Raw genomic sequence first — 15,676 nt, 5'->3', positions numbered from 1 at the left:
AAATGATTGATGGAGCAACGTGAACTTGCGTTGCATTCAGAAACGCGGATGTTACTTTGGTTCGTAGGCTCTAACAATCTGCTTTGGCAATTATGCTCTAGGGAAACTAAGATTTCCTTGTGAATCAATATATGCAAGTAAGTATGACTCGATAGAGGGATGCCTAATGAGATATTCAAGGTTTCATCCTCTATCTTTCTCGATTAGGGTTTATAATCAGAGATTTTGTAAAAATTCAGTCCACCATGGACGAGTTCCAAAAACTGCATGATTATGTCAACATTGCGACCAATTAGGTAAAAGATGTAACAAAACATAATTTCTTCTTCCGTCGTTGCCTAATGACAAAAACCATCCTACTGAAATGATATAATCATCACGGGTCTAATAGCCCTGGGTGCAACTAGGACACAAATAATTTAATGCCGACTCGCGGGACAGCAGGTCTATTTGACGAATTATTATGAAACATGCGGTTTCGTGAAATACGCTAAACGCTAGACAGGTAATGGGAGGTGTTCATATAAAAGGCGTTGTCGTTTTCTTTCCTTGCATACGCGAGCTGATTATGCAGCCATTAAAATGGGTACGTAGCTTTGTTTGAATTTTTTGATTGTTAAATATTAATTAATTGTGTGATATATGCAGCTGAGGATACTGCTAGTAATTGTCTGTGCCGCTGGGCAAACGCTGCGGACCGTCCGGCAGGCAGGGTACAGCTACAACGTACCGAAAGTACCATTCACGTTACCAGGCCCACCAGCACCTAATTATGGGTATCCTGCTCCGGCGCCACCACCAACTTATGGTCCTCCTAGACCACCGCCGCCACCACCACCTCCTCCTCCTCCTCCTCCTCCTCCTCCTCCACCTCCGCCGCCACCACCACCACCACCTCCTCCTCCGCCGCCACCACCACCACCACCTCCTCCTCCGCCTCCACCACGACCACCACCACCGCCTGTCTATCTACCTCCAGCTCCTCCACCACCCCCTCCGCCACCGCCTCCACCGCCACCGCCACCTCCTCCTCCTCCTCCTCCTCCTCCTCCTCCTCCTCCTCCTCCTCCTCCTCCTCCTCCTCCTCCTCCTCCTCCGCCGCCGCCGCCACCACCACCACCTGCATATTTACCTCCAGCACCCCCTCAACCTCCACCAAGGGTTTCAACGCCAGCACCGACATACCTGCCACCCTATGGCCAAGGCACTCAGCAAGCAGCCAGTTCTGCATCAGCATCTGCAACAGCATCAGCAAATGCGGTGAAAATAATAGGACCAGTCACGTCACCTGGTACATCTGGAGTGAATGCATTTGCTGATAGCAGTGCTTCAGCATATGCTTCGACGTATGGTTATTCAGCTCCAGGTCCTGCTGTTGCCAGTTATCCAACTTCTAGACAATCGTCTGCTGTTAATTATAATTATTCTCCACCTACTAGGATAAGTTATCCTGCACCTCCACCGGCGCCTAGTTATCCAGCTCCAGCGCCTAGTTACCCAGCTCCTGCGCCTAGTTATCCAGCTCCTGCGCCTAGTTATCCAGCTCCTGCGCCTAGTTACCCAGCTCCTGCGCCTAGTTATCCAGCTCCTGCGCCTAGTTATCCAGCTCCTGCGCCTAGTTACCCCGCTCCTGCGCCTAGTTATCCAGCTCCTGCACCTAGTTATCCTGCTCCTGCACCAAATTATCCTGCTCCAGCACCTTCTCCAACTTATGTTGCTCGTCCTGGACCGCGTTATCTTCCTCCCGCTCCTGCCCCTGCCCCTGCTCCGGCCCCAGTTCCTGCTCCTGCTCCTATCCCTGCCCCCGCTCCGCAACCTGGTTACCTTCCACCATCAGGTTAAATACCGCTTTACTATGTAGTTAATTTGTTGCGACCTTATAAATGTATACTGCAAAAAAATGTCTGTAATTCTGACAATATTCTTATTAAGTTTAATTAAAATTTGACAGCAATGTTAATTAAATAAATTTTACAGATAGTTTACAAAGTACATTAACCATGTATGTACGTTTATTAACAAACCAAATTTATTTTACATACATTTTGTACGATACCAGCTAATGCGACTACAATGAATATCACAGCATTTCTCAGGTAGACATTCTGGATGTCAGTCTCAGTAGCTTAAAAGTATTAATCAACTAAACACTAGGCTTACAATTAAATTGAGTAGTGAGTATATCTCAGTTAATCAATTCTGTAGTTCGTACTTAAACAAAGATATATTTCGACCACGAAACATTTGTTAAATCCGAACTATTTTTAATTAAATAGCCATAATCCGACTTGTTAGCGTTCTACATCTAACGGGATATGACTATGTTACGATTATTAATTTTTTACGATACGTTGAAACAAACGAGTCCTTTAAATAAAAATTGAAATTTACACGAAACACGATGCTAATCACGTATATCAATTAATAATAATTTGACCGACCAATACATCCAGGACATAAATTTTTAAATTAAATTTCAGAGAACTAAAGAAATATAGTACACTTTCTGGTAAAAATAGTTAACCGATATCACAATAATTGCCTTAATTAACATAAATCTAAATCAATCTCGCAGAAATGTTACACGTTGATTACGTATCACTAAACGAAAAAGGAATGTACATTTGTGAAATGCTGGTAAATAATTAACATAAATGTAAATCGTAACAACGTGCAAAATATATGCACCTTGGCTTCTGGCAAGAATAATTTTAATGACTGATTGATTTAATTTATTTCTTTTCTTCATTCGTCTCCAGTCTCTGTTAGTTTGTCCAGACAATCGTACGATTTCGATAGAATAATGTACCTGTAACAAAATAATAATATTAAAAAAAAGAAATCATTAAAATGGTCATTTAGGAAAGCACCAAATCCCCAAAAGCAAGCAGTGTAGAATCAATCACGTGATATCGCGTGAAGGGTTAATAAAGCAAAGCACCGGAACTAACCCAAAGTTACAGTGATAAATCTATCTCCTGTAACCCAACCGTTTATGCGTTGGGTCTCTCCTGCCTACATGGAGGACCATTTTCCCAGCCTTGGCAGCCTTGAACGTCTGCAGCGCCTTGGCATGGGTCAATCCATCCATGGATATCCCATTGATCGCCAGAATTTCATCTCCAACTTTTAGAGTGCCCTCTTCGGCAGCTTGGCCGCCAGCCATGATGTCCTTCACGAAGATACCCATTGAACCTTTGGTACTATCCGAACCACCCACAATGGAGAAGCCTAACTTCTTCGAGGCACCCTTTTCCAAAATGATGGTTAGTAGATCCATCGACAAACTGGTCGCTCTTCGAGGACAAGCCAAGGTCATAGGTGGTTTTCTTACGTAAAATTTTTTCATGCCAGTCATCTCCTGGTCACTGTCTTTCTTCATGTTCCCATGGTTCATACTGATAGACAGATTTGTCTTATTCTTTATTGTCTTGCTGAGATCTTCTCGTTTGGGATCAGGGACGTTCTGTTTCAAGGTCCACACCTCGGAGTCGCTTCTAGTGCGGACCAAGATGTCTCCCCAGGTGTCGCCAAACATTTCTCCAAAGATAAACGTCGGTTCCCTAGCTATCTGCAGCTCAACCACACCTACACAGCTTCTTAGAGCATTCCTCGCCTCTACAGCAGACATCCCACGTAGCCTACGTCCACAGACCCGAACAATTTCATCCCCAATACGAAACTGCTTTGATTTAGCTGCCTCTCCATTGACGTTCATCTTAGAGATCACGTAGAAGGGTCTAACAGCCTCTCTTCTCTCCACAGAGATACCTAAGCTACCTGGTTTCTCCACAGTCAGCTTCATCGTTTTCAGTTCCCTACGCACCAAGGTCTTCGCAGGCGTTTCAGGAGGATTCATGGACTTCTTCATCTTGTTCCTGTTGCTGATCACGTCAGAATCATCGAGTTCGATGCTCGACCTGGTTCTCTTTGGACTATAGTACTGCACAGGACTATTAACAATGGTGGAGTTGATCTTCGTAGCTGGGGGGCTGTCCTTGCAAGGAGAAGCAGCATTATCGAGGAGATTCAACGTGCTAGAATGCGTATGCTTTCTAGATTTCAGAGGAATCTGAGATGTTCTTTCTTTCTGCAGGTTCTGAAGCTTCACCGCTTGAGAGAGTGGCACTGTTTGCTGGGTTTTAGCGAAAGACCTCTTCCCGGATAACCTGAGTTCGCTGTTCCCAGAAGAAGTAGGTATTCTTGACTCATTCGAAGATTTGGACAGGGTTTTCTCACATTTCTTCAAGGTATCCGCTTGCAGAGATGCGCAGCTAGCCTGGAACTCCGTAAATCCTTCGAAGGTGTCCTCGTCACAGCTGTCTGTGTCTTCAGCTTCTGACATCAAGGCCGTGGTGTTCGTTTGTATGGATTCGTTGAGAATGTTCTTGGTGATGACTACTGTGTCCTCTAGACAGGAAGGTCCTGGCTCGCTCTCTTCTCTTTCCTTTGGGGTGCTAACTGGTAGGGATAAATCGACGCCATGGTAGTCGTCCGAAGTTATAGAGAAGCTACGGAGTTTCAACATGGCCGGCACTGAGTTTTCACTGTCTGGAGAGTCGGCTCCAGCTCGGGTGCTATCAGAATCATAACCACTCTCGTCGCAGCCCAATCGCAGATTGTTCAGTAGGTCTTCCAAACCAGTAGTCGTGTAAGGTCTGGAAATCAATCTCATTAATTTCTCAATTTTTAATTATGAAATAATTGACTCACCTGTCGCATTCGCTACCACTCGAACGAGCACTAAACAAATTCCTCTTGATGTTACTGAGTTGGTTGCTGAAGAAATCCCTGGTCTTACTTCCATCAGAAGTGGACTCATTGCTTCTTCTCTTGGGACTAGTACTTCTTCTAACTTTGTTTAAAGTCTCTTTAGCGAAAGTGGTTCCCTCCTGAGTCTTCAACATATTTTGATTCTTCAAGATATAATCAAGAACTCTTTGCTGTTCCTGGAGGTCCTGTATACTGCGACTGAGCTGCTTCTTCTTCTTGTGAAGAAGAGTCCCACGATTCAGTCTGCTGTCATCCAGGCTGATTCTAAAGGGGACATTTTTGATTGCACCTTCGCTTAGGGCCTTTTCCATGGGATAATGACTGATACAAGTGACATCCTCTTCTTGAATAGTCACGTTCCTCGTTGATACGTCATTGCTTAGAAAACTGCTATTTCTTTCGCTGCTTCTGAAGAGATTTCTTAACGATTCCACCCTGGAAATTCTCTTTGGTTTTGGTAGCTCTGGCCACCCAATGGCGCTCTGAAAATGGTATATTTATTAAATTATCGCTGCTGAATATTATCAACGACAAGTGTTACTAATATAAGTCAGGACATTTACATTTTCTTTTTCGTCTGTGGCACCCTTCCGGTTTGGACTCCATCTTCTGCTTCGGCCGGAAACCGAAAGCAATTCGGAGCTATCTGATCTCTTCAGCTGATCCCATCTTCGACCCACTTTCCTGCCCCATGTTGAAATTCCTATAACGAACGTCATATTTTTAAATGAAATTCTATTTCAAAATAAAATTCTTTTTAATTGTCCACAATTTGCACCTTTACGATTAGAGACAGAAGACTGCGACGACAAAGGTTTTTCATTATTACAAGTATTTTCCTTTATGGAATTTTTCGATTCGTCCTTTTCATTCTGAGATATCTTCTCACTTTTATTATCATAATTTTCGTCTGCTACTGTCAGAGGCACACTTCCATCCTGAGATAACGGAGTAGCCGAAACTAGTTGAGGGCTGGTATCACAGGATTGCCGTTTAAAGAGACGCATCGCGATAGCCTGGAACAAATTAAAATTAAAATAATCATCGTGTGCATCTGCTTCAGGGTAGAGGTACCAAATAAGGTCATCGGTTCGTTAATTCAGTGAATAAGACATTCGTGCACCTGTTAAATATTTGCATTTACGTTTCCTTTGGGCTATTGTGTGTAACATGATGTTTATTTGAATCAATTTTAAATGTAACAAACAGAGTTATTGCACAGAAATTTCAAAGCTTTCTCCTAATGATAAAAAATACAAATATTCGAGAAACTGGTTGCGATACTAAAAAAGACGATCTCCTGGTGTGCTAGAACTATAAGAAAAATGATTCGAATCATCAGTAAAAGTCTGGATCGTTGAACGATCACTTTCCCAGCATTCCAAGGACGTTTAGCAATATTTCCTGTATGGAAAGAGGAGAAGCTTCACCTACTCACTACCACGCTTACGCCTTTACAAAATCATGCATTTCAAAAATTGAACACGCAATTACACAACCAAAATTTTCTCACGCACATAATCTGTTCACGATTAATCAGAGACCCACGCATCTGAACAGAGATAAAAGGTCATCAATGAATATTAAGAATATTGCTAAACCTCTTGAAATAGTAATCATTGCTATCAGTTAAAACTGCCAGGAATCAATATAGCTGGCTAAAAATCACTGACAATAATTAATATTGGTTCATTAATATTTTTACATTAGAAAGTAATATTGAAAGTAAACATTATTGGCGTGACAGTGTATACTTTCCAAAGGTTAAATAGCAATAAGCAGATGACTTTATAGTCTGCCTGAGAGAAAGATGACGTTTTTAAATGAAAATTTTCTAAATTGCTATTATAGTGTCACCCGTTGTACATACATCGACAGGATTGGAGAAGAGAGAACAGGGTGTGGAGACAGGAGGGAAATAAAAAAAGTGTATGTAGCGTGCCCACGTGTGTCTCGAGCCGGCCGTATAAGTGCATATCACATACACCACATGCAACGGCGAAGTGCAATGCATTTTTCCGGGATGGAGCGAGTACAGGAGCTCGCGTGAAAACCGCCATGCTCCTCTCTCTGCTGAGTAAATGCTGCACATCCGGTCGCGATTGCGACGTTAAAAAAACCTCTCGACTCTTTAACCCTTGAACAACGGAGCCTAGGTCAATCGTGACTAAAACTTTTATATATTGAAAGAATAATTTTAAAGGAACAGTGTACACCCTTCAAATTCAATATATTTAATAAACTAAAATGCAAAGACGTTACGGTTGATGGACACTCTTTTTGCAGCTTTCTATATCGTCTTGTGAAATTGAAAATCAATGACTTTCACGCGCATTTTAATCGATCGACTATCAATATCCATACCAATGGTATTTATCAAATTTCTCCAGACTTTCGCTCGTCTACATTAAGTATCATTATCTCGTTAGTAGAGCTACGATTCGAATTAAGATGATAATTATGCAAAATTGCTCTAGGGTATTAAAAGAAAATTTTTCAAATTTTTCTTTCCTTTCAATTTGTAACGATCAAAGGCCGGCCACATATGGCTAGGCATAACTGTAATGCATCTCCCGTCACCTATGATCTCGCACCGTTACCTTGAAATGGGTGAGCCTGCCTACTGAATAACAGAGATTCGAGTAGAGACCATTTCAATTTTCCATGGGAAACGGACGGAATATGAAGATGAACGTAGGACGGGAAACGAGTGTTTCCGGTGTACTAACGCGACATCCTGATGCATCTATTTCTGGAGAAGCTCCTGGAGGGGGAATAAGAGATAGTTTTCGGGTTGCTGGTGAATGAAAAGAAGCCCGTTAGAGGCGGTACACCGTCTGGCTTCGACGTGGGTGCTGTGTAATTTGATGCTGTTTAATCGTTACCTCGCTGCACCGTTTCCATGGAATCGTTTCATGGAACGGTCTATGGGTATATACGATATGGCTGTGGTTCTTTATGGGACGATCCGTTGCGGTCTGATAGGGTAGATCTACCATTTCCAGCCACTATCTTAATTTTTTCTGATGTTAAAAGTGATAAAACTTTGTTAAAAGTGGAGGTGCAACAAGTGTTTGGTGCAATTTTTATGACTTCCAATACAGGGATCCATTATTTCAGGTCCCCCTCCGCCATTTTATACTCTTTTCCAAATCTTTCAATTTGAAATTGTAGATGAAAGTTCACTCTATAAATACATGTAAAGATATCTTTTGTATCTTTGACAGTTTTTGTGAAAATTAAATTTCAATTTACTTAGGGTGACGTAACTCTGAAGAAGAGGATGACGAATCCCCAAAATGCATCTTTCTTTAAGGAACCGGTTCGAATCGAAAGAAATCAGTGCCACGGTGTTTCAGTCGACGTCTCTTTCGTTTTTCTCTTTTTTCGAGCGTAGAAAGTAAAACTATGGGTCTCGAACGTCCTCGGCACGATCATCTGACACAGATTCGAGATGTGCCCTCCATGGATCTCCTTCTCGAAAGGCGATTTTCATGGTCCTTTGCAGTTGAAAGCGGATTTGTTCGGATCACTTTGGAATGGAATTAAATTTTTGAAGATTTAAAGCGACAGACAAAATGTTTCAAAAATCGCCCTATTATTTTTAATCCACCGTCGAATTTATCATCCCTTGAACGAAGGAATGAAAATTAAATTACAGAAATTCCCATTACTTTACACTCACGAAGAGTGTTTGTAGAAATCGAACACTTGGTAGATATTGTTCGTTAGACAGGGTTCCTGCAATAGTAGTGATAATTAAAACTTTTTACAAACAACACCGACGTTGAATGAACGTCGACCGAGGATATTCCAGGAATGCAACAGGTTTTTTCTTTCGGAAGAGAAACGTAAACGTAGCAAACTGGTTAAGAATGTTCGTCAACAGCCCTACATTCCGTCTTAAACGAGGCAAATCTAATGGGATCATTCGCCCCGATGAGAATCGTGCCACCACTTGAGAAACTGTCCTTGCATAGTACAAAGGTACAATATTAAACCTCAAAGGTACTCTAAAAACGTTCTGAAACTAGTATTTTCTAACTTTCCTCGCCAAATACTATTAGAATTTACCTATAAAAATAAATGAATAAGATCGTATGCCCCAAAGTAAATTACTTCCAGAGAATAATAATAATTCTTCGTGCAAACTCGTGGAGAATAGGCGTTAGAAAGGAATGGAGGTCCATTGAATAGATGTCTTTATAACTGTTACAAGAGTGCAGGACGTCGACAAGAGTCTTGGTGAAGCTTGGAGGATTTATGCAAACCAGGAAACAATGTTCTCTCGAACGTGAGAGAATTAACACGCTCGGTGCGAACTCGTATTTATGGTCAAGATTTTCCTCGAGATTCGCGCAGGGTTTCCTAGGAAAATTAAATAAACAAAATAATCCAAAGGCAAACACAATACATTCGGCGTGGGAGAATCGTCAACCTGCGAGGACACTCGACATCTGTTCCATTGGAAGCCCTAGCCTAGGGCCGGCGAAGGGCAGGTTCCCATGACCGACAGGGAGGGCAGGTATACGCGAGGTCAGGTGTGCCCTTCCAGCTTTTCGCGACACAACATTTGTCCATTGTTCGATCAGGTACCCCGGAATTACTTTTACGACCTCTGATCTTTTCGAAATTCATTTTACACCTCTTCGAAATTTTACGGCAAGGTAGAAAGCTCACGATTAATAATAATTTTAACATTCACCTCCGGGAATTATCAGAGCGTCACGCACGATCCATTGTAAATTTTCCGGTACGAGAATCTATTCGAAATAATAGCTTAATGGTAACAGTGTACCATTTTAGGTTGAATCAACGTACCTGAAACGTTTCTCTTAGCCGGCATATTTAATGCGTCTCCTTAATTGCAGTTCCACAAAGTAATCGTTAGCGCGAAACGGTATAATTACACGACCCTGAAGAAGCTCGAGGTTCGCTCTCTTAAAGGGTAGATAATCGTCGAGGCTAATTCTTCTGGAGCACGTGTCACGCTTATAAATTGCTCTTTTGCAAACGAAATTAAGCCCCTCTCCCACTTTTTATTTGCTACCGGTTGACTTCTATTACTTACTGAAGTAACACCACTCTGGCTCATTGATTACAATTACAATTTTGTTAATTATGTAACATAGGTGCCATTCTATTTTTACGCTAATTATAATGGCACGTTTAGTTAAGTGAGAACTCGGTTCGTTAAATGCAAACTACAATAGCACAATGGAGGCTGGGTTAATGATTTCACGTAGGATGTAATTAGCGCGTGGATCTTGTAGGTTTGTTTAAAAAATCAGAGCAATCTACAGGGCCTTTATCTAGGTCCTGGATGACACGCGAAGGTCACGTCGAAGAAGTTAAGGTTCAAAAGGAGATGAGAGGAGAGAGGTATATCGGCTAGCGAGAGAGTTCGTTGCCCGATTGGCTGCCTTCACCGGTGTACCTCTTCGTCCGTTTTATCCTTTTTTATTCAGCAAGCATCGAAGAACACGCGTACACGGTCGCAAGGTAGATATACACAAGGAGTGGTACCTGGTTTCGTCGAGGATGACGTCATCGATCGACAAATCCACCCAGGTGAGTTCAGGTTGCACCGTTCCTTCCCATCCTTACCCTTTTTAGTCCCGGGATAATATTGGACGATGACGAAATTTGTTTTATTCCAAGGGTGGGCTAACAAGGTATCCTTTTTCTTTTATTTTCCAACCAGGGTGTGAACATCTTTGGGTTATTAATAGATGCTTTCAGGAGATTAGTTTGAGCTTTCTGATATGGTGAATGGAATGAAAATATGCAAATTAGAAATTAGGGATCACTAATTAGATTTTTTTTAAAAATATGAATCTTAATTATGATACACAATTTTTAGTAAATTGTTCGGAATCAGAAACTATTAATAATATGTTCTTCTAATAAAGAAAATATTCTGCTAATTGTGGATTAGGGATTACTAATTAGAAACATACTGCCTTCCTATAACAAAGAAAAACTGATATAAAATTTTTGAAAATCACTAGATGAAAATAATGAAACAGTGATTATAAGTGTAGAAAACAATCTAAGGTATAATCTCATTAATTCAAAGCCGTTTAACGAATACGATGACTAGCTGAATAGGACAATGAGAATTGCAAAAGTTGCATCGACGATTGGATGAACCAAGGGTCATTAACGCCCATACATGAATCAAACAATAAGATCAGTCGCATAATGCAATTATCCAATGTGTCCATTTGCACTGCCAATCCCTTTTTTCAAATACAAATTGTCACCCATTGTTCTCTTTCTATTTGAATCTTTTATTAGACAAGAAATTTTTACCTAATCATACTCAGGTAGCCACGATGATTGAACGTTGAAACGATGTTCATATTTACCGAACCATGTGGCCAATATGTGTATACATACACGTTTACCTGACTAATCCCTTGTATTTAATTAGAGAAAAATTTCTGAAATTAATTACAGCTAAAAATAGGCTAGCTGGGAATTTTCTAAATGATTAAATACCAGTTGGTAGCATTTATCGGTGGATAATTCATACGGGTAATTTCCCGAGACGAGTAGGCAATAATTCAAGTTTGTTTCTTGAATCCTTGTATTCATACCATGATAAAGAATTTGCCTATGATTTACAGCCGGTTACCGCGATTACGAATGACCGGGAATATATTAAATGCATCTTCGGGTTACAAGACACTCGCATTTACATAATTTATACCGCGTATTGAGTTTATTTGCCAAATCAACGACCTCTAAGTATCTATTGCTACGTTTGTGTACCTTTCAACGGAAATAACTAAAAGCATTTTGCATGAATTTCGTTCAATTATTCTTTTAAATGTGAAACGGGTTCATTGTTCTTCGAGAAATTGTATTAATTACAAAATTCGGGAAATTACATTAATTTATTTGCAGCTATTTCTACGCTCATTGCATTCAAACTCTTACAAACTTAATCAAACACAAATATTAAAATTACTATTGCTAAGTGTTCTTTAAGAAATTACATTAATTTACTTACAGTCATTTCTACAGTCATTGCACTCAAACTCTTAAAAATCTAATCAAACACAGCAATAAATTTTGAAAAATTGTCGAAAACACACCAAATAACATCAGTTTCGAATTATGTAACTGAAACGAACTAGTATCTACATATTTGAACCGAGAAAGTCCAATATTTTGACGAATTCAAGGGCAAACAATTCGCGACGCGACGATTTGTTTCGTGTAAACAATCTTGCGAGCAATGAACTTTGATTTACCAATTCGTGGAAAGAAGATCCAAGGAATTCGAGCAAAAAAAATACAAAGAACGTTTCATTGTCGGAGAAAATCGCAACGTGTTTCGCGAATGTTTCGCTAATTGGTGTGGAGTCAACAAAGGAACTGCGGTTGCCATGCAAAGATTCTTCTATAACATTTGAACTACCAATAAATGGCTAAGAAAATTGTATAATAATTTTAAAATATCTCTATAATAATTCTGTGATTATTAAAAATAAATCTCACCTCTGACTAAAAGATCCTGCAACTCAATGCATAATAACAAAATTAAATGCACATTAAACAAAACTGTTTTGCACTGTTTATTTTCGACGCCGATTCACGCGTTAGAATAATTTTTCAGAGCGATCGGTTAGAAGCGATCACCGGCACGACTCTGTCGAAACTGGCGAGCGGATCCAGAAACGAGCAGCTTCAGGGTAAGGTTGCCTACGCGCCGATGCACGTGGGTTCCGGAGAGGGGAACGGCAACAACGAGGAGGAATATCGAAAACCTGAAGGTAGGTATAGGGTATAGGTATTCGCGAATACCATTTCCATGGACAGGAAACAGGGTGGTGTAAATCATTCGCACCCTTCCTCCACCTTTAACGACTTCTCCTATTCCTACCTTGAAATAAAGAAATTAATAATTAACACAAAATTAGTACACTATAGTTTATTGGTTTGTCTCGTTGGACGTTTATGAGAGGAATACAGGATGAGTCTATCGGTACAGAGTGCCTTTTTTACCATTGCCTCCTCTCAAGGTCTCTACGAGAGATGTGAATGAATCTAGAACCTGTTCCCCTCTGCAGCTTCTTTTTCAAGTCAGGATGCAGCCAATAGGCTCGTTGAAAGCTGCTTCAGAAATTGTCCTCTCCCAGACGATGTTTAAATGACTCGAGCAATCAGCGTGAATTTTTACCTTAATCCTGAATAAAAAAAGAATAATTTATCAGATCAAACAACCCACGAAGTATCAGAAACAGAATCCAATCAATTTGCCTTTAGTGAAAAAAAAAAAAAATTAAAGCTACCCAAAATTGGATATCATAGGTAAATGATCAACAATCAAAAATCGAAGTGATTGCAAAATTTCATATTGTCGATTTCTCGTTTATGACATACGGCCCTGAACATATACACGCGTTATCTTCGGCCACTAATCTTAAATGTTTCAACCTGGGCTGCGTGGGTTATGGTCGAACATCGCCGCTTTAGAAACACCTCGAATGCCTACGCCTTTCACACATGTGGTCAGACATCGGGAATCAAAGGATCTCGGGTGATTTTAACCGGTACATTTGCGTAACACAGGTAAATCTACCGGTACAGGCACCTGGAAATCAATTACAGAGGGTTACAAGATAAATAAGAACAGATTTCAGTTCAGAGGAGGAATTAAATGATTAAAGTTCTCTGCCATCAGCTAACAACTAAGGAAAAATTTACTTGTACCCTGCTAATGTTTGTCCCTTAATTGCCCTAAAAATGAGAGACCTAATTAGCCTGATCGTTTATTAATTTACGAGAAGGATCAGGTCACGATGTCCCCTTCACTCGACTACTGAATACTCAATGTCAATGGCTACTAAATTTATTCTAATTTATTCGACCACGATACCAGAATCGTGACTTAACGTGTACCTTTCTCGTTCTCGACCTTCCTTCATTTTTCTTAGAGAAATTAATCGTGTTCACGCAAAGGTAGACGGGATTTTCCAAAATAGCAAGGTTAACGTGCCACCCACTGATCATGGGAACTTACGAAATCAAAAATAGCCAAGGTTTAAAAAATTATAACTTTTTATGTTTAGGAGAGAGAATTCCAGTAAATTCATCTAACTCACAGCAAACTCTAATTATCATCAACTGAAATTACATGAATTTCTTCTTATCACGTATTACTTCAAATTTTCGTTGTCTTAAGGTTTACGGGATTTCCAAAGTGTCCTGCCTGGCTAATCCAGGATGAGTCCTTGTCTCTAGAATTTTCACCAAGGGTCTTTCAGGTACTAGAATTTCCTACACTTACCGTTTACCTCATTTATGATTCTATTTTTCCTCTAAAGCAAAGGAAACAGTAATATTCCTAAAAATAGAAATTTAATATTCCTCTCCCCATAATTTTGCCAGTCAAGCGCACAAGTTCGTTGGACAGCAATTTCTTGTTAGCCTTATAAACAATAATTAACAGGTTACAACTGAAAGGTGTCTAGTCAGAGGGGACAGCAAAGGACAGGTGAGGAGTCTCATCAACTGCAATGCGTCCAACTGGCGTACACCTTTTGCTTGGTACATTCGCGTTTCAGCTGCGTGGAAAACTGGAAATTAATTGTGGTATCTAAGTGTCCACAACCGGAAATAGGTATGTATCGTGTGAACCGACAGAGTGTTCCCAAACGATTACTGTTTACCGGTTAAAACGAACTGTTCAACTGTTATGATATCGTAAGTTGGAAATTTTCAGAAAAGGCAAGACAGCTTTTTAAATTGCGTAACATAGCAAGCACGTTTGCTTGGAAAGTTTCAATCATACGACGAGTATATTATAGGATCTGACATTTGGAAATTCCAAAGGGCAGAATTTCGGCGTCACGAGGACTCAGGTATAATTCTTTTCAAAATCGTAACCCTAAATATCTCTGGCTAAATTACCGTCAGGCTAATTTGCCGAACCGTTTCGCAATGTAATGTGCCACGACTCGTTACCAAAATTGGCGAGCCACGTTGTCTGATTGCTCGAGTTGAAAGGTTTATCGTGCACCGCTAATGGTCTTTTACAACTTCGCAACGAACGAAAAGCGAATCGCTGCTTAATTCCAATGATAATTCAATTCTATAATAACAAACGAAATTTTTACGAGGCGTCTTAATTTCATTTCTTCCACTGTTAATTAGTATTTATGAGCCTATCTTTTATGTTCATCTACGTGCAATCGTTTATTGCAAATGGTAACTACTGTCATTTAACGGTCCCCTTATGGGAATACACCTACTCGAGGCTTATATAGCCTCCAGCTTCAATGAGATTATAAGTTCATTAGATCTAATGTAAGACATACATAATCAAAAGCTATTGCAGTGTAATTGAGTGTTATGACTATTTTTGAGATTTTAAATAAACGTGCAACTATAAGATTAAAAAACTAAAACTTTGAAATATGAGTTCATAGAATAGCAATCAATTCTTGTACGACACAACAGTTCAACCCTTCGAGCAACTAGCAACGAACTTCCATTCATCCATAACAATGCTAAATATAACCAATCGTTATACGCTTCAGTGGATCTTTATATTCTCCACAAAGATGGCGTCGAGACGCCTCGGGCACCTTTTGGAAGTCATCAAGCTTTGTCCTTGTCTTCCTGCCAGTTAATGGCTCCTCTATCCCATTACGCCCTCTGGTATTGCTTATTTTTCTTCCTAGACACAAAATAAAAGGCGTTGATTAAGAATTTCTCATTTTCTAATTAATCACCCATAAACGAATAACACTTGATTTTCCATAGAAATTCTTTGTCCTTAAGTATTTAAAATAATGAAATTTTCACGAGAGTAATATAGAAACCTCTTAGAGAGCAGGAAGTGGAAGTCAATGGTATAACGTGTTCCATAAGGTGCCGGGGGCGTCGC

At 40.2% G+C, this 15,676-nt stretch overlaps 2 protein-coding genes across 5 annotated transcripts; one reads left to right on the top strand and one right to left on the bottom strand.

Annotated features, from left to right (window-relative positions):
• Positions 1–906: 906 nt before the first annotated feature.
• Positions 907–1,842, top strand: LOC114871901 (leucine-rich repeat extensin-like protein 3; the record flags this gene model as incomplete). The annotated part of the gene is made up of 1 exon (XM_029178465.2): positions 907–1,842. A coding segment is annotated over one exon (936 nt), but the record flags the coding sequence as incomplete, so codon positions are not given.
• Positions 1,843–1,978: 136 nt separating this feature from the next.
• LOC114871897 lies at positions 1,979–12,451 on the bottom strand. 4 transcript variants are annotated; one of them, XM_029178460.2, is made up of 6 exons: positions 12,283–12,451; positions 5,552–5,789; positions 5,337–5,476; positions 4,714–5,255; positions 2,991–4,658; positions 1,979–2,809 (listed from the first exon to the last, which is right to left on the bottom strand). In XM_029178460.2, exons 2-6 carry the CDS (start codon positions 5,778–5,780, stop codon positions 2,746–2,748), a joined length of 2,643 nt encoding a protein of 880 aa, XP_029034293.2. In that variant the 5' UTR covers positions 5,781–5,789; positions 12,283–12,451; the 3' UTR covers positions 1,979–2,745. The 4 variants fall into 4 exon arrangements, with proteins under 4 accessions (XP_029034293.2, XP_029034292.2, XP_046144150.1 ...); XM_029178459.2 differs by lacking the exon at positions 12,283–12,451 and adding an exon at positions 11,792–11,935; XM_046288194.1 differs by lacking the exon at positions 12,283–12,451 and adding an exon at positions 10,300–10,560.
• Positions 12,452–15,676: the final 3,225 nt, after the last annotated feature.

Source organism: Osmia bicornis, chromosome 1 (genome assembly GCF_907164935.1).
Source record: "Osmia bicornis bicornis chromosome 1, iOsmBic2.1, whole genome shotgun sequence".
NCBI lineage: Eukaryota > Metazoa > Arthropoda > Insecta > Hymenoptera > Megachilidae > Osmia > Osmia bicornis.
Note: the sequence above shows the minus strand (reverse complement) of the source record. Positions and strands in the feature narration are given on the sequence as shown.

Bases quoted from the DNA above. Each gene is read 5' to 3' on its own strand.
- LOC114871897 (XM_029178459.2), bottom strand. The intron at 5,256-5,336 runs GTAAATGTCCTG...TACCATTTTCAG, and splicing joins CCACAGACGAAAAAGAAAAT to AGCGCCATTGGGTGGCCAGA. The intron at 2,810-2,990 runs GTTGGGTTACAG...ATTTTGTTACAG, and splicing joins AGAGACCCAACGCATAAACG to GTACATTATTCTATCGAAAT.